This window comes from Galleria mellonella, unplaced genomic scaffold (assembly GCF_026898425.1).
Source record: "Galleria mellonella isolate WM207_F2 unplaced genomic scaffold, CSIRO_AGI_GalMel_v1 utg132, whole genome shotgun sequence".
Classification (NCBI taxonomy): domain Eukaryota; kingdom Metazoa; phylum Arthropoda; class Insecta; order Lepidoptera; family Pyralidae; genus Galleria; species Galleria mellonella.
In genome coordinates, this window is record NW_026441989.1 from 3,936,241 (window position 1) to 3,962,175 (window position 25,935).

The following is a 25,935-nucleotide window of genomic DNA, read 5'->3' on the forward strand; positions in this document are numbered from 1 at the left end:
CCAGCCTGCGCTATCGATATACGCTGATGGGCCACCAATGAGAGATGATACGTGAGGATGAATGCAGGTTAGTTTTCACGATGGAAGAATTCGACAAAAATTAACCACGATGGTTTCCAGGGGAACCGCGTGAAGGTCGTATATAGAAGATAATATACCTACCTACCTACATATATCGCATAAATCACTACATACAGGTAAAGTATCCTGTGTACTTAGGATACAACCTAACGTCTATCAAATTTCATTTAAATCTATTCCATCCATCTATCCATTCAACCTTACAAAGTTTTGCTTTTATACCTAATATTAATAGGATACACGAATAAATATATAATTATTTTATTATAATATAGGACTAAATGTTTATAGACAATAAACAAATGTTTACATAAATTTGATTCTATATAAATAATTTATTATTTATATTGACTTCTTGGGATTTTTATATACATTATGTATATTGACATTATATCAATATAGGTATATATATTGACACAATTTGGCCTGCTTTAAAGTTTATAACAAAGTTTATGATACACAATCAAGTTCAATGTGGCATATTGCGAGCTGTCGGTGTTACAGGAAATTAATCAAATGATCATTAATCCCTCCACTAAGAAACTAGTACTACTCATATGTTTGCTTCAATGTTCTAACAAGATTGGCAGCTTATTAAGTTTACATTGCTGCGGGCTTTGTTGTAGTTATGTTATAGCAGTAGCTATTCCCACGACTTCTGTAGTATGTAGTATAACAACCTTCTATTAAAATTAATATCATACTGGTCTTTTTAACTTTATTTTTTACATTAACTATTGTCTAGTAGAGTAGATACTCTATAAAAATAAATATATTTAGACTTTAATAAAAATAATATATATAAAAAATACTTAATTGTACTACATATATCATATACCCAAAGGTTGTCTGGAAGAGATTGCTTTAAAGATAAGACCGCTTTTTGTGTTTCAAATGTGTAATATATTTATTATTTCATGTATTATTCTTTAAGTGGTGCAATAAAGAGTAAATACAAAAAATACCTATGTGTGGTTTCCATTCTAGAAGTTTTCTTCCGCTTGTTGGTTGCTCTAGTTACGTGGCCAGTCTAATGTCACTTTAGCTGGTATGGATAATCTCGTATCAGATTCTATCACCCTAGATTTTTCATGGCCCACTGAGCAACTTAGGACGTCAGCTAGTAATGATGACATAATTTAACGTTAGAGAACCTACCGCGTTTATATATGTACATTTAAGCAAAAATTGTTAACTCATCATCTGTATTCAGTGTATAGAACCGAATATTAATGTGAGTAGGCTTCTCTAACAAACCGCGAATCACAATAGATGAATCTATTAATCATATTTTCAAAACACGAATATCAATTTCACCGCACTCTGGAAATGAGAGAAATCATTAATTAATGGCAATTAATCGATAGCAGATGTAACAAAGTGATTAATTAAAGAAGCTAACAATCCATTTATAAGAATGTAAATATAATTATTATTGATATTTATTAATATTACAAGTAACGTTGTTACAAACTTTTAATCAGTAACACAAAACAACGAAAAAAATTAATTGAAAGGTTAGACCAAATATATTTATGAACATAAACTGCACATGCGGGATGCAGATTTTTAGAAAAATATAAACTCTGTTTGAACAATATCGTGAAAGTATCAATCGAGTTAAATTAGCGTGTATCCCTCAGGAGTAAACTCAGAAGTTCGAAGGCATACCGGGCATATCCCTTGAGATACTAGGGCACGACTTTTAGAGTTTGACCTCAGAGTCGGACCTTTTCTGTACGAACAGAATGACTTATAATACGGATAAACTAGTTAGTTTTCTCTAATTAGACATCTTGAAAACAAGGATTTACGTACTTTAATAAAAACTTAGATTAAAATCCAACAATAGCATCGATGGCTTTACATTTTTACTTGAATACAGAAGAGTCATCTCTTTCAGTTATGTTGATTTGTATATAGACGTAGTTTTTTTAATGAATGATAACGGAATGGTAACTCTGGCTGTGCTATCGATATATGCCATACGCCGGAAGGGCGTTATACACGTCTATGCAACTGACTGAGGGAATTGAGCTGTGGCCACCATAGAATTTTCTAGTGCCCACCCCAGGGCGAAGACGGAGCTATTAAAGATACGCAAAATCCTATCTGAGAGTATGTAATAAGCTCTATGTATTTTAAAGGGAAAACCCAGACCCTGGAAAATAATCTTAAATATGGCAATGGTCAGTTGATTTCGTGACGAACTCGTCAAAAATCAATCACGAGGGACGACATCGTGGAGATCAACGAGAAAAACAAACCTAACTAATATTAGCAGTCAGGTCGCCAGTCGCCATTACTGACAATCCCTTTCCCTCTATAAGCATAGCCTATATAATATTATGTTATCTGTGGGCATATGTAGGCATAGTAACCTACATATTATTAAAGTACATATGACCTAACTTTTGGCGCAGGGAGAAAGGGATTGTTAGTAATAGGCTATAACAACCTCATTGATAGCAATATACCCTGTCAGGACGACCTTCACGCGGTTCCCCCTGGAACCGTCATGGTTAATTCCTGTTGAATTTATCACGATGGACTATCTAACCTACCTTTATCCTCACCCATAATCTCTCAATGGTGATAGATCGAATGATATCTGGATAAATTGACGGGGCAAGCATATTCCGATAGCGCAGGCTATTCCATTTTCATCTATCTAAAAAAAACCTTCGGCACAGCATGTTAGGTCCTATGTTAGGCTTATAGAAATGACTGAATGGATTTTTATTAGAAAGTAATAATACACATATTTTATTTAATTTTAATACAATAATAAACTGCAAATAAAAAAAAAAATTTCAGTATAGGTTTATTTTTATAACTTTCTATATTTTTGCCTCTAACGTCGTTATTAATAAAGACCAATATAAACATATGAACAGCCTAACACAATTTGACTGAAAAAAGTAATAACTTTGTATTATAATAATTCATCTGTTATAAGATCATACTTTGACATTAAAATTAATATTAAATTTCATATACTGCGTATATCAAACTTCAGAGTGATTGGTTAAGTTGTTATAGCGCTAAGAAGTAACATGAAAACAGTCATTTTCACATTTATAATATTAGTAAGAATTTATAAAAAAAATCGAAGTAGATAACTATGTAGGTATTTCAATAATTCATCATCATCATCATCATATCAGACCTTAACTGTCCACTTCTAAACATAAGCCTCCCCTTTGAGGGGTTTCACTAGAAGTTGCCACGCTTGGCAGGCGGATTTGCAACCGCAGTTAGGCTTTAGAGATGTTTTAAGAGGGACGCTGCTGCTTCCCCCGTCCTCCCTTAGTCACCTCTTACAACACCCACGAGATAAGAAGGGGTGACTTATTCTATGCCGCGACCACACGGCCATCTTAATCTTAATAATTACAATAATTTTATAACCGAATATTGGGTACAACAAATATTTTAACATACTAATATATAAATACACTGAGAGAAATAAATGTATTAAGTGTTGTTCAGAAACTTCTTATAATAAATGTCAGTATATATGTTGGTGTGTAGCGAGTACTAAAAACCGATTTTCCGAAATTCCCACATAAAAGCACAGGCGGGTTTCTCAACATTCCTCAATTAACGGCATCATTAGAAGGGTTCTTACTGACCCACTATCTTATAAAGGAGATCGTTCAGATATCGTTGAACTGAAAAATCGTTCAATCGAAGCCCAATCGAAAGTTAGTGCTTGAATATTTTTTTTTATAAAATTTAGTGGTATTATCTATTTATATACTTGATAGTGGTAGTAGCAATTGCAGAATAAGGAAGAACATTCTAAAACCATATTTTCTATTTTAATGTCAATATTTAAACTGTATTATTTTATCTTCACAATAAAAATGGTTTTAACAACTTAATCGCCATGATATCATTACGGATTTAGTTGTGGAAATCGATAGATAACGTATCTTTTGATAGATTCGTTTGCCATTTGCCTAGAGCGGCTGGTAAATTTAACTTTCGAGTCGTTTATCTCCAAAACCATAAAACAAATAAAACTTGAACTTCTACCTCTGGTGTTTACGTAATGTATGCTTTAAATACAATATTTTAGATAGGTACATATAACCACGTCAAGAGTAATATAATAACATTACGATTTTCAAGATCGCCAAAAATTTCATGTATGTGACTTATCAGAAAACACCAAAAGAATATATATGCTATATTTTATATTATAGTATAGAAATATGGGGCAGCAGAAAGATATGGCTTCGAATCCCATCGGATCGAGTTGTCGGAAGGAAAATTTTTCAACCTGTTAATAATTTAGGATTCCCAAATGCAAGGGTTACGCAAATAAAATCTTTTCAAACGCCAATATAAATTGTACAAAAAGGAACATCTCAGTTGCATAGCTGTATTTATTGGGTTTCGCTGTACGTGACAATTTGTCTAATGCTGAGTGTCGATCTTATAAGAATACAGTTTGCTGATATAAAGTTTCATGACATTTTCAAGAGGTATATTACTATTCGGACATCGGACGAGGGTTGACATTTTATCTTGAATGTGTTCAATTGTGATATTGATAAAATACAGATTTGTATTTTATATAAATAAGTGAGTACATTTAGGTTCTTAATGTTAATTTTGATTGCTTTTGCTTTGTATGTTCTTACTGTTAGTTCACTACGCCCAAGGGAAATTAGTAACATCTTGCTAGTGTGTTTATATGTACTTTTTGTATTTGTTTAGTTCTTTATTTAGACTAGTAAACACACTTTTAATAAACAAACCAACAGAATAGCTCTAATATTATATTACTATGTGTTAGCTGGAATACAAACAGTTCAGTTAAGGCTGAAATCACGACATAGCCTCCGGACATAGACAGTGAACAACAAAGGTTAAGTTCACTAAACATAATAACATATGAGTAATACGACACAGTGAGTTATTAGAATTATAAAGAAAATTTATTTAGACTAATTAATCACTTGATTGATATCTTTGCAATTCATATATGCAGGTGAAAATTATGTACACGTCTAAGTTTTATTAGGTACCTGGTAAGTAGGTACCTCACATTAATGAGATATCGAACTAAATAAATAATCGTGATTAAAACAAAAAAATAATTATTGAAGTGTGAAAAGTATGTGATTTATAATATATTTGTTAAATGCTCTAGTAGGAATTTAGATAACAGTCGTACAAATTTTAACTATCAAGGCATAGAGACCGACCTACTTTAACAATAGCCGATTATGTAAATTGATTGCGTAGAGCACTTTTCTCCCTCGAAATCCATAAGTCGAATGGGCCCGATGGTATTCCTCCAATTGTGCTTAGGACGTGCGCACCAGAGTTGGCTCAGGTTCTTACGCGTCTTTTCCGGCTTAGCTACTCATCGGGCATAGTCCCAAAGTTTTGGAAGACTGCTCTGGTGCATCCGATCCCTAAAAATGGATATCGCTCAGATCCAGCTACTATAGGCCCATAGCTATCACTTCCTTATTCTCGAAGGTTATGGAATCCATCATTAACCGTCAACTGCTCCGGTACCTAGAAGAGCACCTCTGATCTGTGATCGCCAGTACGGCTTTCGACAGGGACGTTCGGCTGGTGAAAGCTTACTTAACACACCGATGGGCAGTGGCAATCGATGTAAGGGAGAGGCCTTAGCAGTTAGTCTGGATCTTGCGAAGGCCTTTGATCGGGTGTGGCATAGAGCGCTGCTTTCAAAGATACCTTCATTTGGGTTGCCTGCGAGACTGTGCATTTGGGTCGCCAGTTTTCTCAAGGAACGTAGCATTAAGGTCGTAGTCGACGGAGCATGCTCTGATTTAAAACCTTTGAATGCTGGTGTCCCGCAAGGCTGTGTACTATCTCCGACTCTGTTTCTTCTGCATATCAATGATATGTTACAGATAAGTAATATTCATTGCTATGCAGACGACAGTACAGGAGATACATTATATACCGGTCATGCAAAGATCTCGCGGGCACATACCGATCAGTGCCGGAATAGACTTGTGTCTGAAATCGAAACTTCACTCCATCAAGTTTCGATCTGGGGTGAACAAAATCTTGTCCAATTTAACCCCAAAAAGACACAAGTCTGCGCGTTTACCGCAAAAAAGACGCCGTTTGTCGTATCTCCTCACTTTAAGGGCACTTTTGATAAAAAGTCGAGTCTAGGAATTCTGGGCGTTGATATATCTTGCGACGTCCAGTTTTGCGGTCATCTGGAGGAGAAGGCTAAGATAGCTTCCAAAAAGTTAGGAGTGCTCAATAGGGTGAGACGATATTTCATGCCAGAACACCGCCTGAAATTATATAAAGCCCAAGTCAGGCCGCATATGGAATACTGTTCTCACCTGTGGGCAGGAGCGCCACAGTACCAACTCCTTCCGTTAGACCGCATTCAGAGTCGGGCGGCTCGAATTATCGATAGTCAACGCCTTACTGTCCGGCTTGATCATTTGTAACTGAAACTGCGCAGAGATGTTGCATCTCTGTGCATCTTCTACCGAATTTATCATGGGGAATATTCTGAGGAATTGTTCGGATTGATACCTGCTGCTGATTTTCACCACCGTACTACCCGCCACAAACTAAAGTTTCATCCCAATCATATGGACGAGTGGCGGTCTTCCACCGTGCGTTTTTCAAGGCACTTTCTTCCACGCACAACCATTCTTTGGAATCAACTTCCAGCAAGTATTTCCGAACCGATACGACAACATAACCTTCAAGAAAAGAGTATATTCCTTTTTAAAAGGCCGGCAGCACACCTGCAATGCCGCTGGTGTTGTGGGTGATCATGGGCGGCGGTAGTCACTTACCATCAGGTGAGCCGCATGCTCGTTTGCCCCCTGTGTTGTAAAAAAAAAAAAAAATATTAATAATTAAAACAATAAATAGTCAATAGGAAATCTATCGACAGAAATGTGATAATTTTTTTTTATACAGGGTGGCCCAAAAGTCCTTAAAGTAAAATTTGAATTAAACGAAAACGGCGTGCGTGAGCAGTGCAGGGGAAGCGGGGGCAGTAACTTCGGTTTCTGGGAATTTAGTCGCGATGGAGCGTTTCACCGGAGCGGACCGTGCGTTTTGTGTGCGCGAGTTTTATCAAAACAACAATTCGGCAACCGTTGCGAGGCGTAAATTTCGAGAACACAAAGGTTTACACAACTTTGATGACACCCCAGCTCTCCAAACGATTAAGAATTGGGTTGCTAAGTTCGAGGAGACCGGTTCGACGTTAGATAAACCGCGGTTGGGTCGCTCAAGGACATCACGTACGGAACAAAACATCGACACAGTGGCACAATCTATTCGTGAAAATCCTACACAGTCAACTCGTAAGCGTTCCAGTACATTAAACGTATCCAGGACATCGTTACAACGGATTTTGAAGAAAGATTTACTTATGCACCCTTACAAAATTCAGTTGGTGCAAGAATTAAAAGAAACTGATGCTATTCAGAGAGTGAATTATGCTAATGAAATGTTTAATCGGTTTACTTCGTTCAATAACATAATGTTCTCTGATGAGGCACACTTCCACATTAACGGACATGTTAGTAAACAAAATTGCCGCTATTGGAGCCCGATTAATCCAAAACTTAAGCATCAGAAGCCCTTACATAGCCCTAAAGTTACAGTTTGGGCCGCTGTGTCAGCCCATGGTATCATAGGGCCTTACTTTTTTGAGGACGGCAGAGGGCGTGCTGTTACTGTTACTTCGGAGCGATATGTGGCCATGATCGAGGAGTTTTTCACACAAAAATTGCAAAACTTTCCAGGCTTTAATGCCCGAACATGGTTTCAACAGGATGGAGCAACTTCCCACACCTCCAATACTGCTATGCCCGTTATCCGTCAACTTTTTCCAAACAAAGTTATCTCTAAGAGAGGAGACATTTCCTGGCCACCACGTAGCCCGGATCTGACTCCAATGGATTTTTTTTGTGGGACTACCTTAAGGCTAAAGTGTACGACTCTAACCCGCGGTCAATTAATGACCTAAAAGAAATCATCCGCAGAGAAATGGCAAGCATTTCAGCAGTGACGTGCCGCGCAGTCATCGACAATTTCAGAAGGCGTTTGCAAGAGTGCCGTGACTGTAACGGATTACATTTGGACGACGTTATTTACAAAAAATAATTCTCGTTTTTCTAGCTATATTTACAAATAAAAATATTATTCATAGTGTAATTAGTTTTATTTTAATTAATTTTTTTCATTACTAAGGACTTATGGGCCACCCTGTATTATAATTTAAATGTTGTTTGTTATATAATAATATTATATACATTAAAAATGTATATAATATTATTATTATATACATATAAATATTATTTTATATTTCCTAAATTCAATAATGCACCGCCTCCTTATTTCTCTGTTTGTCCAATAGTTAACTAGTAGAAAACAACACCGCCACCAAATGTACATAGAAATTCACTGTGCATTAAAGGTTAAATAGATAAATAATAGATAACTTTATTATTTAGTTGAATATCTTTTGATACAAATGTTCCAAACTACAGGGTACAGAGGCATAACACCAAAGTCCTCAAAAATGGCAACGCATGAGGTTTGCAAACCATGCTCATGACAGTATATTCTTAGATGTACAGGCGACGGTTATCGCTTTCTATCATTTGGGCCGTTAGCTTGTTTTCCATTCTAAGAATCGTAAAAAACAATTCTTATTCACCCTTTATAATAAAATATTATACCTACTACTCTATTTGTTGCAATTTCTATGAAAAATCTCTCTAAGTCTTAGAAAATATTTTAAGTTAGAAAAGAAAACTAATTACGCTGTGGATTTTGTGTCAAAGTAAAATAACTGAGAACCTTTTATAATAATCACAGCTTTTGCTTATATTAACTTGAGAATACCTGTTTAAAGTCCAACAAAAGTGAAATTATCATTTTGTATAGAGCCTACACATTTGTAATACAATATATCAATCTCACGCATAATGACGTTTTTATATATTCTAAAGATAATTGTAATATTTATAGTAATTTATTATTATATAACAAATGTGTATTACTTAGAGACTGTACTAACGAACGAGTCGGAAACAAATATAATTTGCCCCGAAGTAGTCAATTAATGGGCCTTTGATTACATGTAAGTAATGAAGCCCAAACGATTCGTGACTAGCCGAGGGCAGGAATCCCTCAATTCCCTAAAACCTTCGAGTTCAAATAGAAATGAACAACAATAAACAAGTAACTAATACCACAAATAATATCTATATCATGCAATATTCTTAAAAAAATGGCTGACGGCTTTTTGGAGCGTTTTTGACACATGACACTCCATCTAGATATGATCTAAGCCAAGTATTTAATCAACCATGTCAGGCACAAGTTATAGGTACACATTAAGATAATCGTGACAGCTAGGAAATTGTAAAATACGATCAAACAATTGTTCAGATCTTTTTTTGGCCGCTATTCTAGAAATATTACTTCAGGCCTTTTTTACTATTGTCGTATTTTCGTAACAATATTTCAATAGTCTGTAAAAATTTTTTATTACTTCTGCAGATCAACAACTTTTACTTCATGTAAAATCTTACAAAATTTATAAATAAATCATATATCGGTAGGTAGGATAAATCTGTAGGTACATAATAATTATATTACACCGAAATGATAATAATTTTATTCTTCCACTAGCTGTATACCGCAGCTTTATACGCGTGAATCAGTATAATTATTTTTATATACCGAGTCAAATGTTTGATCTCTAATGAAAATGTATTGAAGTCCAAAAAGTTTATAATGCACCTAATAAATGAAAATAAATTTACAGTTTACGTGATAAACGTTGCAATTAGACAACTTATGTATAAGAGTAGTTAAAAAATACCATCTTAAAGAACAAAAACGTTTGCGGCATTCCTAAATATCATGGCTTGGCATCTGATATAGATGGCTTTGGTATAGATGTAATGACTCAATCGACCAAATTGATGCAATATTCTATACGGCGAATATCTATGAATCAGTTTTTGTTGGAAGCGTGATTTTTTTCAATAACCTTCATGGTGTAACGATTTAGCAAACTGCCTCCTTCACTTCTTCGATAGTCGCAACTTTGAGCCCCGCACATTCTCATTTATGTTTGAATATCTGGCTATTTTCTTTGTATATATTAATATACATTTTTCTACATAAGTATGTATCACTAGTATTCACCTAATAATGTCAATTGTAGGCTTATTACAGCAAATTGTTAATTTACTACAGGGATATTATAAGATGTAACATTACGAGTATATTATAGAAAAACAACACCATAAATTATTGTCTAATTCTCAAACTAGATTCGAAGAAACCGGACGATTATATTAAATGAAAAAGTTTCCACAAATTGATTCGAAAAATAATGAAATCAATGTCCACATATTTTTTTAATAATATAATAAAATCTGTGATATTAAGACAAACCATGTCTTTATGATCAATAATTCTAGTAGTGTAGGTCGTAATCACATTTAGCTTAGTATTTCAGATGTGGGTGTAGATACGTGGGTTCTACTTCGCTATTGAATACGTACAAATAGTATTCGGTAATCTTATTTAATCATTAAAAATAATTCAATATTCGACATTTCTGATATAAATGTTATGTTAAAGTTTGTTAATAAAATATTTGTTATATTTGTTTCTTTCTTTTTCTTCTTAATATAGGCCATTGTCTTGAACAAACAGGTAAAACAAAATCTAAATAATTATTATAAATTAGGTGTTATATATATCCTATTTATATTAAATATTATGAACATAATACCGGCATAGAATAGGCTAGCCCTTCCTTTCCCGTGGGTGTCGGAAGAGGCGATTAAAGGAGGACGAGGGATGAGCAGCAGCGTCCTTATAAAAACATCTCTAAAGCTTGACTGCGGTTGCCAATCCATTTGCCGAGCATGGCAACTACTGGCAAAACCCTTCAAAGGGAAGGCTTATGTTCAGCAGTGGACAATTAAAGGCTGTTATGATGATGATGATTATAAACATAAAAGTTTGTAAGGATGGATGGATGGTTGTTTGCTACTCTTTCACGCAAATACTACTGAAGGGATTGAATGAAATTTGGTACATAAATAGGTTATATCCTACTTTAGTACACAGGATATTCTATGTACTGGTTAACGTGGTCAAAACAGCAGAAAGTATCTAATTTTACATATAATATATTGTATATGAATAAACAGGTCACACGTGAACATAAACCTTGGTAATGATAAACTCATGACTTGTTAGTTGACTAACTGTTACGTGTAGTAATCTACTATGCATTTTATTATTATCTAATAGTGTTAGTAATGCATTTATATAAGAATAAGTACTAAATACCAGCAGACTAAAATATCATATGGGTATCATGGGCAAAACAGTATATTCTGTTATGTCCATGGTACTGCTCTATAGGCAACGATTACCACTTTCCATCAGGTGGGCCATTTTAAGAGGTTTTCGTCAACTTTTTTGCCATTCTAAGTTGCATAAAAAATGCTACCAAGGAAATCTAATTAAATATGTTCACTAAGTAAACGAATAATATAATTTTATTATATCATAATAATATATTACTTATCAATATAATGTTGCTAGACCCAAACAGGGTTTCATGTACTTACTCATCATAAGAACATTCTAACAACTCTATATTATGTACATGAATGCATTATAATAATAATAATTTCAATTTCAATGTCATATTCAAGAAGACAATAGACGATACACTGCCCTCACATTACGAGTACATTATCCTATAAGAATAAACATTTTGGAGCTATATATGGATTACCTCTTTCGGAATCCATTTGACCTACAATAGTTTTGCTATTTTTATATCTATAAAATTCCAAATAGTATAAATAAATCTTTTCTTACAATTGTCGAGTTCTTCACCTTGCTGTATAGGTCTTAGAAAATCGGAAAAACCCACATAATCTTTGATAAATTGTGCCTCATTTTAGATACCTACTTATTTTTAGAATACTTACTAAGCAGATACGAGACGAAGGTATAAAAGTAGTTAAAAGAGAAAATAAAAGTTTCACAGAGTAGCAATTGACTATCTTTTTGTCATTTGTAATATTAGTAGTATTTTTAGTAACCTCTTTATGAAACTGTCGTAATCAACCAATTTCAAAAAAGGAGATTCTCAATTCAATCGATTTTTTTTATATTTGTTACCTCATTACTCCGTCTGTTCTGAACCAATTTGATTCGAAACTATCGCTTCAAAATCGGTTCAGTAATTTAGTTTTAAATTATAATAAACTGGTTTTGACACAATTAAAGTCAGTTTTATTGTAGATTTATAATCTTCACTACTAGTATGTTAGGGAAAAATAAATCCTAATTCCTAAATATGATATCGTACAGCAATTTTTACAATTACCTACTGAAACCACTTTTTCCTATGCATGTTTACAAAGAATATTTTGTGATTAAATTCATTATTCGTGATCTACCTACTACAATGATAATATAAAACTTTCAACTAACAATTTAAGATCTTATTCCACAAAGGGAGACTTTGTACAAAAGTCATTCGCTTGGGCACCTCTGTCCCATTCGTGTTTCTACCGTGAAGCTGTTGTGTTTGTATGGCTGTGTTTCGGTTTGAAGGTTTGGGTATGGCTGTGAATTTACAAGGTACAGAGGATATACCTGTGTCCTCAGGAATGTCAACGCAGTATACTCTGTTATGTCCATGGTACTGCTCATGTCTATAGGCGACGGTTATTACTTTCCATCAGGTAGGCTGTCAGCTTGTTATCCATTCAAAGTTGCATAAAAAAATATCTCAATCAAAAAAAAAATAATAGCTGCAAAAAAAATCAATAGAGATCAATGCAAAATTAACTAAGATATCGTGTAACATAAAAATATATGGATATAAAAAAATATACAAAAATTGGGCTCTCCTTTCTCAAATCAGTTAAAAATATTTAAAATTTAAAATCGGACAGATCTATATTTAGGTATAAGTGTAACAGAAATACTATAACAACTTGAAACTCTAAGATAGTATTTAATCATAAAACAAAATATTTCTTCTTTGCAGCACAGTGGAATTAAAAAACAACTGATTCAAATTACATGATAGTATAATTAATATGAAAAAATATTTCATTAAATTTCGACAATCTAATAAATAAACCTATTACTTATTAGTTCACAGAATTATACTTATATATGGAATAATATAAAGTATCATATGGATACTTTAAATAATATAATTAAGAAAAATACTTGGATACCCAAGTGTAGTGAATAAAACTAAAGTGTTACAACTCACGTATAAAGTTAAGCCACGGATCATGGAAACTAAGTCCTCAATTCCGCAGAGAGTGCAATTTGTGGATTTGTGTGTATATAGTTGTATAGCAGGGCAATCACTGCGATTGTATCTAGCAACAATAATGAATAGTACCTAAAGACATAGATACCGTATTCAAATTATATACAAAATATTATATGTAATATTATATAGTAGTATTATATTATATGTAATTTTGTATATAATTTAAATACGGTAATATATATTACGTTATAATGATTAGATATTCCAGTATACAAAGTATAAACAACACTTTTCATACTATCTAGGTGTTCTAACCCGAGTTCGTATAATTATTAAATTTCCTTAATTGTAACTTGAAAAGGTTTAATTTTCCGTACTTAAGTACTAAATGAACTTAAGTGGTACCTACATGAATCTTGAGAGAGATACTATCTCCTGCAGCGACTACTATCAACAGCAGCAGCTTCTTTGAATAAGGGCTCTAAAAATACAAATGATTCTGATAGATCATATGTATACCTACTTTTTAATTTGAAGTTACATTAAAATAACGCACGATGATGCGCTAGGATATAATAAAAGTTATGTAGGTTTAATATAACAATGGTTTTTACAAAAAAAGAAAAAATATAAAACCTCTAGATATAAGATATACAAACTATACGTATGACATTTTGCAAGTAAAAAAAAATTATTATTATTATTATTTTTATATAAAATACTTACCAGAATACTCTCTGAAGTAACATAAACACCTATTTTCTTCCTCAATGCATTAATTCTGAAATATAAATGTAAAAACAATTACCTTTTCATATTTTTATTAATTCTTACGTATATATTTACTAAGTTTTTTTCCGAATTGATTATGATTATAGAACTACTTTGATCTCAATGTTTCACTAAGTCAATGATAGATGGCGCACTGCTTGCCTTTCTGTGATGAATGGTGGTAATAAGATCTTTCGTGATTAAACAGTTGTTATAATGTTATAAATTATTATACCACTTGCCTATAAAGAAGCTGTCAAAGATGATTACATAAGTATCTGTGACAGTACAAGGAAAATATTGTATAAGAGAATTAGTATTGCATTACCTGTTACGAACGTGTTTTTTGTATTAAATAAATCACAATGAATCACTACAATCACGGAAAAGTTATATTATATCCAAGAACGTGGCGACAAGAACGAAAGTTGTACTGACTCAGCTCGATATGCAGAGCCGCGGTTTGCCGGCTTTCAAAATGGCGATGCCACTTCGTAAATTACCCGCTGATTTTAATTCGCTGATGGATGACTGTCACTTAAGTATTATTTGTTTCCAGAATTTGGATTTAAAAATAATTTATATAATTGGAACAAGATTTGATTTCGAAATACAAGGAAATAGTCCTGTTTATATTTATTATGTTTACGTTTATTTTATACTTTTATACAATCGTAACTCTATAGAACTCATGTATTTTATTGCGGATCAGACAATAATTTACTTACCTATGTCAAATAGAATCATCTTATTTGATCCTATTCTAATTGTGCAAGTTAACAGAGATATTTGGATGTTTGTTACAGTTTGAGTAACAAAAACGACTAAATAAATATAATGTTAAAATATTTAATGCGGGTGAAGATAAAACTTTTTTTTGTTTATTATTATTTTTTTTTCTAGATATACACTTGTGCACCTGTATTTCAGAAGTATGAAAATCAATTAATAAACCACTTTTAGATGGTGTATCATGATTAAACATTTTTAGTTAGACCTCCAAAAACACAGCAGTAAAAATAGTGCAGTACCTAATTTTTGCGTAGAAAAAATGAACCAACATGACGGGCAAACAGACAAAATTTCTAAAAGTTATTATTTTGACTTCTATTACTATTACTCTTCTTAAGACCCTTATATAATTTTTTTCTTAAATATCACTTAGTACAGGCAAAGAAGATAAAAATGTTGAATAAATATAACATAAAATTTAAAACACTTCATTTATTAATAATTGTGCTAAAAATATTATCAAATGACTTGTGTCGTGTTACATCGGACAATGCCCCTGAAACTAAATCTCGCAAAAACTAGTCAAGGAACACTTGACTGGTCGCGATAATAGTCTTCATTAATATTAAAACGGGTGTTTCTTGTAAATATTTACATAAAATTTTAATTTATTGCTAAATCTAACATTACCATATCTATTTTGAGTTCTTATTTGAATATTATGCCTACGTTTCTGAATAACAGATGGCGCCATTTTATGGCCATTATTGTTTAAATTTACTGTCACATATCGAGAAAAAAGCGTGTATTTATCTATTTACTATAATAATTTATAGATTATTTTTAAAGTTTATAATAATCGATTTGTTTAAGATTAACCATTAAAAAATCGATTAGTACTAATTATAATTGATGCAAAATAAAATAACACATTGATATAAAATAAAATAACCTTTATTACAATTCTTATATATAATAGACACCTAATATTTACTATCATTATTAGTAAAGCTATTCCAAATATGAAATCGATAACATGAGTAGTTGCTGAGATATAACGCTGTGACAGACGGATGGAAAAAGTCGCACCGTAAGGTTTCCTTTACACCTTTTTGATACGGAACCCTGAATAGATGGACTAACGAGTTTAAATCTATTACAAGGTATAAATAATATAAATAGGTATATATAGCCAAGAACCGTTGTTTGCGGTGGTTTTTTCTAAATCATAAAACAAGTAGCAATTTTTTTATTATCCAAAACGTAACGTGACGGTTTGCACTGTGGATTTCTCAAGGTAATTTCTTCCACGCACAACCACACTTTTTCAACTTACAGCAGCAGTATTTTCGAAGCAATACGACATCATAACTTTCAAAAACGGAGTATATTCTTTTTGAAAACGCCGGCAGCACACCTGCTATGACTCTGGTGTTGCAGTTGCTCATGGGCGGCGATAGTCACTAACCATCAGGTGGGTCGCATTCTCGTTTGTCCCCTGTGTTACAAAAAATATCGTAATTTTAAATATCCACATTATAAATCGATCTTAGAATATCTGGTTATAGTCAAAATGGCTTGACTGTGTACCTATCCATAGCGCTCATAAGTTTTTTTTATGCAACTTAGAATGACAAACAAACTGACGGCTCACCTGATGAAAAGTGGTAACCATCGTCTATAGACATGAGCAGTACCATGGACATAACAGAGTGTACTGTTTCGCTAATGATACCTTCATGCGTTGCCATTCCTGAGGACTCAGGTGTTATTCCTCTGTGGGTACCCTTTAAACCGAAATACAGCCATGCAAACACAACTGCTTCGCAGTAGAAATACGAATGGGATAGAGGTGCCCAAGCAAATTAGTTTTGTACAGTCTCCCCCTGGTAAATAAGTGATGATCTCACACTACTCTAAATAATATCATGGGTATTTTGTGATAATAGCTGATTTAAATAAAGTCTAATTGGGGACCAATTCAACTTTATTTCAGTCATATTATAAAATGTTTTGTAATTAATTTGTTAATTAATTACAAAACATTTATTAATTATTTTCAGATCGACTATATTTATCATATGAAAACAACCTGTTTCTACTATATCTTATTCGTCTTCTTTAAAATATTCATTGGTTGAGTGGTGATACATTTAAGGGACGTTCGGACTTGCTGAAATATTCACAGAGTATACTTCCGTTAGGGCTTGACCTTTATTTAGGTGTGGTCAGCTTTCACTCATTTTTTGTTCTAATTTAAACTTTATTTCGACTGCGGTAAGAATATAAGAATATATCGGTGAACGAATCTGTTTGTGTTTACCTACCCTGTCGGGATGACGCATGAGGCCTGTAACGAATACCCTACCTAATATACAGTATACATGAAATATTATACATACGTACGGGATAGAATGGCAGTACTCCGGTGCGGTGTATGAAGAAACTTAACCCTTTTTATTTTCTCCTCTGGCATCGTCGACCGCCTGACCACTGGACCGCGAACGGTATTTTTCAAACCGGATTTTCAATCCCGCCCTGTTCCCTACCTACTTTATTGTTCCATCTTTATGATTCTGACCCAGGAACTGTTCGATAACTAATTGAAGATAACAAGCTTGTTTTTTCATCCACAATGTTCATTTTGGAATCATGTTCAATGGAGTAAGCAATATTGTTTTCTTCTGACGTTTTTATCGAGCTTTTTAATAGAGCGCGTTGTTCCTCTTGCTTAATGAAATTTAGTTTACAGTTGCGAATCACGTGCAACGTTTTATTTCAGTATAAATTTGCTGGAATTCTATTTATCAAATGTTGTCTTTGTTGAATATAAAGCAGTTACGTAAATTTTAAATGCAACACTCTATCGCATGTTGCGTATTCAGTTGGGATTGGAGGTCTTAGCTATTAGTCAAACCATACACAAATGACAAGTGATTAGGCTTTTATTGTACGAATAATTACAGCACTGATGCATGTTATATATTTTTTTAAATTTAGAACAACTATTATAGTTTTTAAATGTAGAGGAATATAATCAATGCGGTGTCATATCAAATCAATTAGATGATGGTTTGTTGAAATTAAAAAGACAGTATGTCTCTGGAGATAATGCAGAAAAGACATCTGCGTGGATCTATTTAAGTCGTTTTTCTGCTCCTAAGCAGCTGTTTCATTTTAAAATGTAGGACATATCCTATCACAGTGAAATTACAAGGTACGTAGGCGTAAATACTTTACTTCTTAGGAATATCAATTCATGCGGATAGGATAGAACTGTATTCTGAGACGGTCATAATGATTGTGTAAAAATAACGGTTACCACTTTCTACCAGGCGAACCGTTAACTGGTTTATTAATAATAAATTGTCATGTAACCTACAATACTTATAATAAACTCATTGTTAGTAATATATCCTATTAGGTCAATTTCCACGCGGTTCCCTCTGGAAACTATCTTCTTGTGAAATTCGTCACGATGGATCTGCTTTTATCCTCACCTATCATCTGGAACCCCGCAAACATATACTGATAGCAGGGCTATATACTACTATACTATAATATGATACTATTCGATTTTCACTCATTAGAAAAAACCTACAACACTTCTACAATTGAGACGATTCCAGGGACAATTCATTTGGAAAATCAATGAAACCTTTAAAGTCTGAACACATTGTGCTAAAGTTCTTGACACATAATCTGTATTGACAGAAAACGTTATCCTCCTTTCTTCTGCAGTCAGATAATAACGTTGTTCGTCACGGTTCCAGATGTTTTTGGCTGTCGAGCAGAGCGAGGACGACGCGACAGCTGAGACAACCGGTGCGCGTGACCACGTCAACTGACCATCCTAAAACCAATAAGCCTGTTTCGTGCGTGAAATCCTGCATGTCATCGAACTTACGAGCAATTTGCTTCGTGAGAGCAGTAAAGGTTCTGACTTCAGATAAACTCTGTAAGCCCTTTATATGAAAATCCCAAATTATTAACTTATATTAATTTAAAATTACTAACAACAACTAGGAACACATTCAGCCTGAATAGTACACAAATATTAGGTCGAATTCTATCTAATCGAGCTTCTAGAATATACATTTTTCAACTTATTAGTTATTAAGATAACTTTAGTTAGAGTACTATTTCATGTTTATTTAATTCGTTTCACCATATGGCTTTCACAAAAACACAATATGAAAATAAAATAGCAGAAGTGCGCATTTTTAGACTTAATATAAACTTTTAATTGCATCAAGTGCTAATAATCAACACTTTGCAACAAAGTAGTAAGTAGATGTTTTAAACTTTGAAAATTTTCCGGTCTTTCTGAAACTGACTTCTAAGATTTGAAAATTTTGTATTGCAAGGAACTTTATAATTTTAAGATTGATAGTCTGAGTCAAATTGGAAACTATTCGTGTCATGATCCAACCTTAAAGGGCACAGGGCACATTGAGAAATATAGTTTTATGTCTACAGTACTTGATATGTGATACGCATGGTATCTCTCTCTCTTTCTCTTTATCACGGATACCCATTCCAAGGACTGTTTCATGCCTTCAAACCAAAACATAGTAATGAACACTACTGCTTGCTGTCAGAAAAGAAGCTCATAATGCATGATTTTCAGTATAATATCAAAAAATTAGAAATTATAAAAACTAGAAAAAAATCTGATTTAACAAAGAAATAATTCTACTAATAATAGGTTTATAAACAATCGTATTAAAGCTACGAAATTTTGTTTTTCTTTAATTATCATCAGTCTATTTTTTTTTTTTTACATGACGAATATTCATAAACAGTGGAAATATGTTATGCATGGGTCGTCGACCGAATATTAAAATTCGCGTGAACTATAAAGTCACGAAGTGTCATATTGATTTTGGAATTTATTATTGAACTATTAGTTATTAATGTTTTAAAACTTTTTAATTTCAAAAATTTTTTTTTATTTACTACAGCATACTTATAAAATATATTACTATTATAATTACATAGTTTGCAATTATTCTTCTATAAAGAAACATTTTTCTTTAAAGAACTGTTATTAAAATTCGAAATATCCATTATTAGAGTTTTTCTTATTTAGAGTATGGTAGAACAAACTCAACTAATAGGAGAATTAGCTTGGCATGGCATAGAAAATGCAGGTTCAGACCCCGCCTTTTTAGATATAACAGCTATATTTAACTATAACAAAGTTATTATACAGCAAAATTATTCCTAATTTTGATTTATTACCGATATATTATTGGTTTGTACGTAATCCACTAATATTATTTTTACTGTAGAGATAGTGATAACTTTCGTAAATTAATTCAGTATTTATACTTCTTTAAGTAAACTGAACTATTTCTTAAAAAAAGTTTACGAACCTTGCCTACCTATGAAAGGTATAATTTACACAGTCATTAAAAAAAATCTGATTTAGTTTTATCTAGTTTGGACACAACAAATATTTAATATATCATATTTATCCTACATTTTGTAAGTACATAGAAGTTATTGAATCATAGATATTATCGTTTTTGTATCAAAATTATATTTAAGTAATTGTAATGTAATGAATACTAACCGATATCTATCTACACATAATACCAAAACAGGCAAAATTGTCAATTTAATCTCCAAGCGACCGATTTATCTAAACGCAGTAACTTATATTGTTTGGTGTATATTTATTGACCATTTAATATAAGTCGTTTCTGATCTCTGAGATTAGTAAAAGGGTATCGTTCAAGCAATAAGAGAATTGCGGAATTCCCTGTCTTATTACGATATAATATATTTAATAGTAATATATATAATAATGTATAACTTTCACTGATTCGAATCACTATACTATTAAGCATTGAATAACAGTAAAATTTACTTTTATATATATATATATATATATATATATATATATATACATTCTACATTCGAACTCACATTTAGAGTTTTTAAAATGAACTGCTCCATCGCTATGTCACCACGTCTAAGTATACATGCCTAATAATTATATTTTATTACCTATCCTACAAATAGAAAGGATTACAGATGACGATTTTAGCATATATAAGTTTTAAAATACAACTAATTTTATCAGGGACAAATTAGATATTGTGATAAAATTCAATCACCTATACTTTGGACCACACGCTATGTGCAGAACACTTCAAGGTTAGCGTTTAAGAAAATGCAGCGGCGAGGCGCGAGCGCAGGCGGCTGCAATACGTCACTGCAATAGTTACACAATCCATGACAGCTCTAACTGACCACTAGCCAAAATTAATTACTATAGCTACATACCACTGTAAGCAAAACACAGACGAAGTGCTATAATGATGATGGTGATGAAATAATATTTGCTAAATAGTATTTGCTATTATAACGTTAGGCAACCATGTCTTGATTTAAACTAATTGCATCTTGAGAAACAAATTAAATGAGAACTTATTAGCTCATCCTTCTTAGTATTTATCCAACGTTACTCATTAAATTTTTATGAAACATATTATAATTTCCATTAACTACGAGCTTCAGAGTTTAGATGTTAAAATTAGATTTTCGTACGTAATGGGACGTTTATGCAGATTTAGTTCGTGAACGTTTTTACTCGAGTTATGAATGAGCGTCCCAGATTTGCGTCTGTAATCTTCTGGCGCGGCGTAGCGAACGAGTCCCACAACGGAGCACTATGTCGACGGAGGCGTGTTGCCTCGCGACCCACCACGGAAGCACCTAACTGCCGCGAACGTCGCCTGCTCCATTCCTATGTAAATCCCGTTGGGACATCCGTCGGCACATAATACTGGCGCAATTTGCATGTCTCTCTACCCTTTGTGGCTGTTAAACCGGCACTCCGCGTTACCGGCGCCCTGCAAAATGGGTATCGCTTGTCGAGCAAGACCTTTGAATCGTCGCATGAATAACAAGCACACTAATAGACAATAGTTATTGAACTCGGAGTGATTTGGCATTCACCGATGCCAATGTAAGAGAGTTCGACGCTGGCGGGTGTGGTGTATACGAACGGTAACCGACGTGCACTGAATAATTTAACCGTTGATATGAACCATTTCTAACTGGATATCTATCGCCATTAATTAATTGTAATTCGATACGGTGCTCGTGTCCTTATCTATATAAATTTTATTATGCATTCCCTCTATTATTAAGTTTGCAGAATGTAGGTTACATTGTACAAACTGTGAAGTATAATGTCACAGAATAAATAGTGGTGTGTTAGAAAGTAGGCTAGGTGGATTTATATGGATATGAAACAATATCTAATGAAGGTCGTTTCGTACGTCGTCTATATCTTTTTATGGTTACTATATAAGTATATCTACTCTGCGTGCACCTACGTGAATTGTCAAAGTATTATAATACAAAACGCGCAGTCACGCGATCGAATTACTGTGAAATATTCAAAAATTATTTTTAGATTTCGGTTATAGTTCTTGGGGTAATTTGTTCAGTTTCATGAATCATAGGATTTTTTATGCAACTTAGAATAACCAACGATACCGTTACACTGTGATGCCGATGACGAGGAGTACTCGTCATGCGTACTCTTCAGGACTAAGAATTTATGCATTCATATCCTTTCATTTCACTGTCATATCCCTTCAAATCCAAACATAACCATACAGATTCAGCTACTTCGCAACAGAAACATAAGTACCACAGAGGTAGGTACCTGAAGATACAAACGATTTTTGTAAAAATTCTCCTTTGGGTGGTTTTTTACTTATTATACCCAATACCCGTTATTTATCTAAAGATGTATAAGACGATCCCCACTAGTTGGAGTGATGATCATAAATGCATTGCAGAGAGTTAGTGGATACAGGTGGCTCAGGACCGTTCTTTATGGCGATCTATGTGGGAGGCCTATGTTCAGCAGTGGACAGATGGTAGCTGAGATGATGATACTCATTACGATTAATTTAGCATATATTACACCGTGGTGCTATTATATGTCTCTTACAAAAATTTACTAACAGTATTTATAATTAATTCTTTTTACCATTTAATTGTAAAACTTTCTAAGTGTCATCCATAAAGCGTTAGCGTATATATTATTGTTAGTAATTTGCTACACCAGTTCCCTTAATGGCACATGCCCTGGGAACCGGATTTTCTGACGATGGCACTCGGAATCAATTACAAGTTTTTCCCTCCGACTCACGACATCCGTTTAAAAGAGATCGTTTGTTCTTATGTGGAACTTTGATTTCATTCCGCAACTTTTAAATCTCTAAACGTCAAGTATAGAATACTGGTTATACTTTATTGTATGCAATATTGCCACTTTTATTTCTAAATTTTCTAATGCACTGACAAAAATTTAAAAATATATGACACCCATATATACAAAATTAAAATATTTTATTACGCAAAAAAAAACCGTAAATTCAATAGTAAATAACGTTTTTTTTTACGATTAAAATAACTGTTTTTTAAACCGATGCTGAGATATTTTGTAGAGACATTAATTAATAGGCTTCCAACAAGGGAATAAACCCTATCGATTTCAAAAAGAATCGATAATTGACCCTTCTCTTTTCGAAATATGCTAAAAAATTAAATTCAGATAATAACTTAATAAATGTAAATTAAGTTTTTTCGAGAAATGAATGTACATAACATTTCTTTAGGGAACCCATGTAAGATATCATGGACGACAGAGTATACTTTTTCTATAGTATTACTGTTCATGTCTATAGGCGACGGTTACCACTTTCCATCAGGTACGCGATCAGCTTGTTTGTCATTCTAAGTTGCATGAAAAAAACATAGATCGTTAAAATATACCAAATATTTTGATAATATAATTTTATTTTTTGTAAAAGGAGAATTTATCAATTATTTTTGTAAAATTATATTAAAGTAAGTATCTGATAGGTTATCTGACTAGAATGTACAATGCAGTTTACTATATTGTAATTCCTCGAACTATAAAGTTTATGTCCATTATTTTGACTACAGGTAGGTAAATAAAGGACTTTTATGTCGTAAGCTGAATGATTAATGATATAAGCTTCCATCATTTCTACGCATTAAGTATAGAACTAAACGAACGGGCGCATGCTTTACAGAGTAATAAATAAATACTTATTTAATAAGTATATTTTTATATTTAATTGGTACGTATATTTATTATCAATTTAGTGACAAGATAAAAAAAGTATTTTGAAGAAGAAATTTTATTTATTTTTTATAAATGCGAGTATGAATATTTAATATTGTTTATGCGACAACTTTATCAATTTTGTTATATTTCTCCGAAATCTAAATGTGCGTTTTTTAAAGCAGTAATACGTAGTCAATAAAGTCATTCGACAAAAATGTGTCCAATTATTAAAATGTGTTGGAGTGCCGTTCGAACGATGTGATTCTTTCCGGCTGTATCAAAGATGCAGTGCCTACTACCATCAGCTTATTATTATTTACATTCCTTATGCTTTTATTAGGGCCGACTCGAGGTCCAACGTTCCAGCACAACTCGCTCTATATAAAGTAATTTGTTTTCGGCTTCCGATACAGATTATAATCACAGTAGGAATGTTGAAACGACTTATCAATTCGACGCGCGTAGCTTTTTTTTCTCTTACAATAGTTTCATTATAATAGCGTGGTAACGAACTTGCCAAGCAGCCCTTAGGGCATATCACACAAGCCCTGCAATACATCACTCAAGTAGGTAATTAGATGACTGGTAATTTGTTTATAATTGCCGTTTTTGTTCGTAACATTATATTTGTATTGTCAACCTTGAATTATGTATGCATTTGTAAGTTAATTATGAATGCAGAAGTCAATACAAAGTCTGTAGGTACAGACTTTGTATTGACTAACTCTATAGAAGTAAATAAAAGTCATAATTGAGATAATACAGTAGATAAGTAAAATATTTATTTAGATAACAGTTCTATTAACCATACCTGGCCGTAAGCGAATTATTTTATGAAAAATTATTAATATTTTTGATAAATTTACAGTTATAAAAAAAAAGAAGAAAATAATAATTTTAATAAAAGTTACACCACCGGTTTCATAATGGCATCTTGAAAGAAAATAAGAAAATTAAAAAAACATTCGATACACTAGATAATATATAGACGTATACTCATAAATACAAATGATTGTGTTGTACGAGAATCAAAACTGCAACATTCAAAGTGTTATCGTCAGCATATTGAATCGCTATACCACCACGTCTATACTATTTCATTAATTTATTTTTAGATTTCATTATTAGATTATATATCTTATAGAAACAATCTAAGTTTTCTACTGCTAAGAATTATTTTAATTATATGAGTTTCATTAAGACATATAAGGTATACCTAAGTACGACTTTCGCAAATTGAATTATGAAGAAAACAATTCGTTAATCTGTTCCGACTATTTGAGGTTTAAATAAGTTTTAAATGATTATATGGAGCCAGTAAAATTTGTGAATAAATCTTGCTCTTTAAAAATAGTTTAATTAGTAAAAGTCTACCTATTACGATATATTTGTAAACCTACGATCTACTGTAAATTTCGATTTGTACCTAATCAAACATGTAAAATATTATGAACTACTTTTTATATTATCATGTCTTTCTCAAGTACTTTTGTCTGTTTACCATTTTATTATTTCATTATTATATCAGCCAATAATTGTCATTGCAGAATAGGCCTACCTCATAAGGGGGTTTTATTATTAGTAGTAAAATATCTATGGGACCAATCTGTAAGTACGTACTACATCCTTTGAGATAAAAAAAGAAACAAGTCGGTTCACAACTGATGGAATTACTTATAATTACCTTAGTAACAAACATAAAAAAATACAACCGAATTTAGAATCTTCTTTTTGAAGTTGATTGAAAAGTGGTCTCATTCATAAACACACATACACATATTGATGAAAGAGAAGATGTTCCTTAGATACCTTATATTTAAAATATTTCAAGAACTAGTAGAAATATGATGCATATTTTAAAATACGGTATCTACAATTCATTTCCATATCAGAGTGGTGA

The 25,935-nt window shown here is 32.7% G+C and overlaps 1 protein-coding gene across 2 annotated transcripts in view; it reads right to left on the bottom strand.

Annotated features, from left to right (window-relative positions):
• LOC113518050 (major facilitator superfamily domain-containing protein 12-like) overlaps window positions 1-25,935 on the bottom strand; it is a 202,078-nt gene that overhangs the window by 73,701 nt on the left and 102,442 nt on the right. Inside the window, exons 1-2 of one of the 2 annotated variants that reach the window (XM_031913050.2) lie at window positions 14,508-14,589; window positions 14,135-14,189 (exon numbers count right to left, since the gene is read on the bottom strand). The exons of the other annotated variant lie outside the window; for it this stretch is intronic. Coding sequence (XP_031768910.2) covers window positions 14,135-14,157 — 23 coding nt within the window. The 5' untranslated portion in view covers window positions 14,158-14,189; window positions 14,508-14,589. Of the gene's footprint in view, window positions 1-14,134; window positions 14,190-14,507; window positions 14,590-25,935 lie in introns of those variants that run through there. 2 annotated transcript variants of the gene reach the window in all.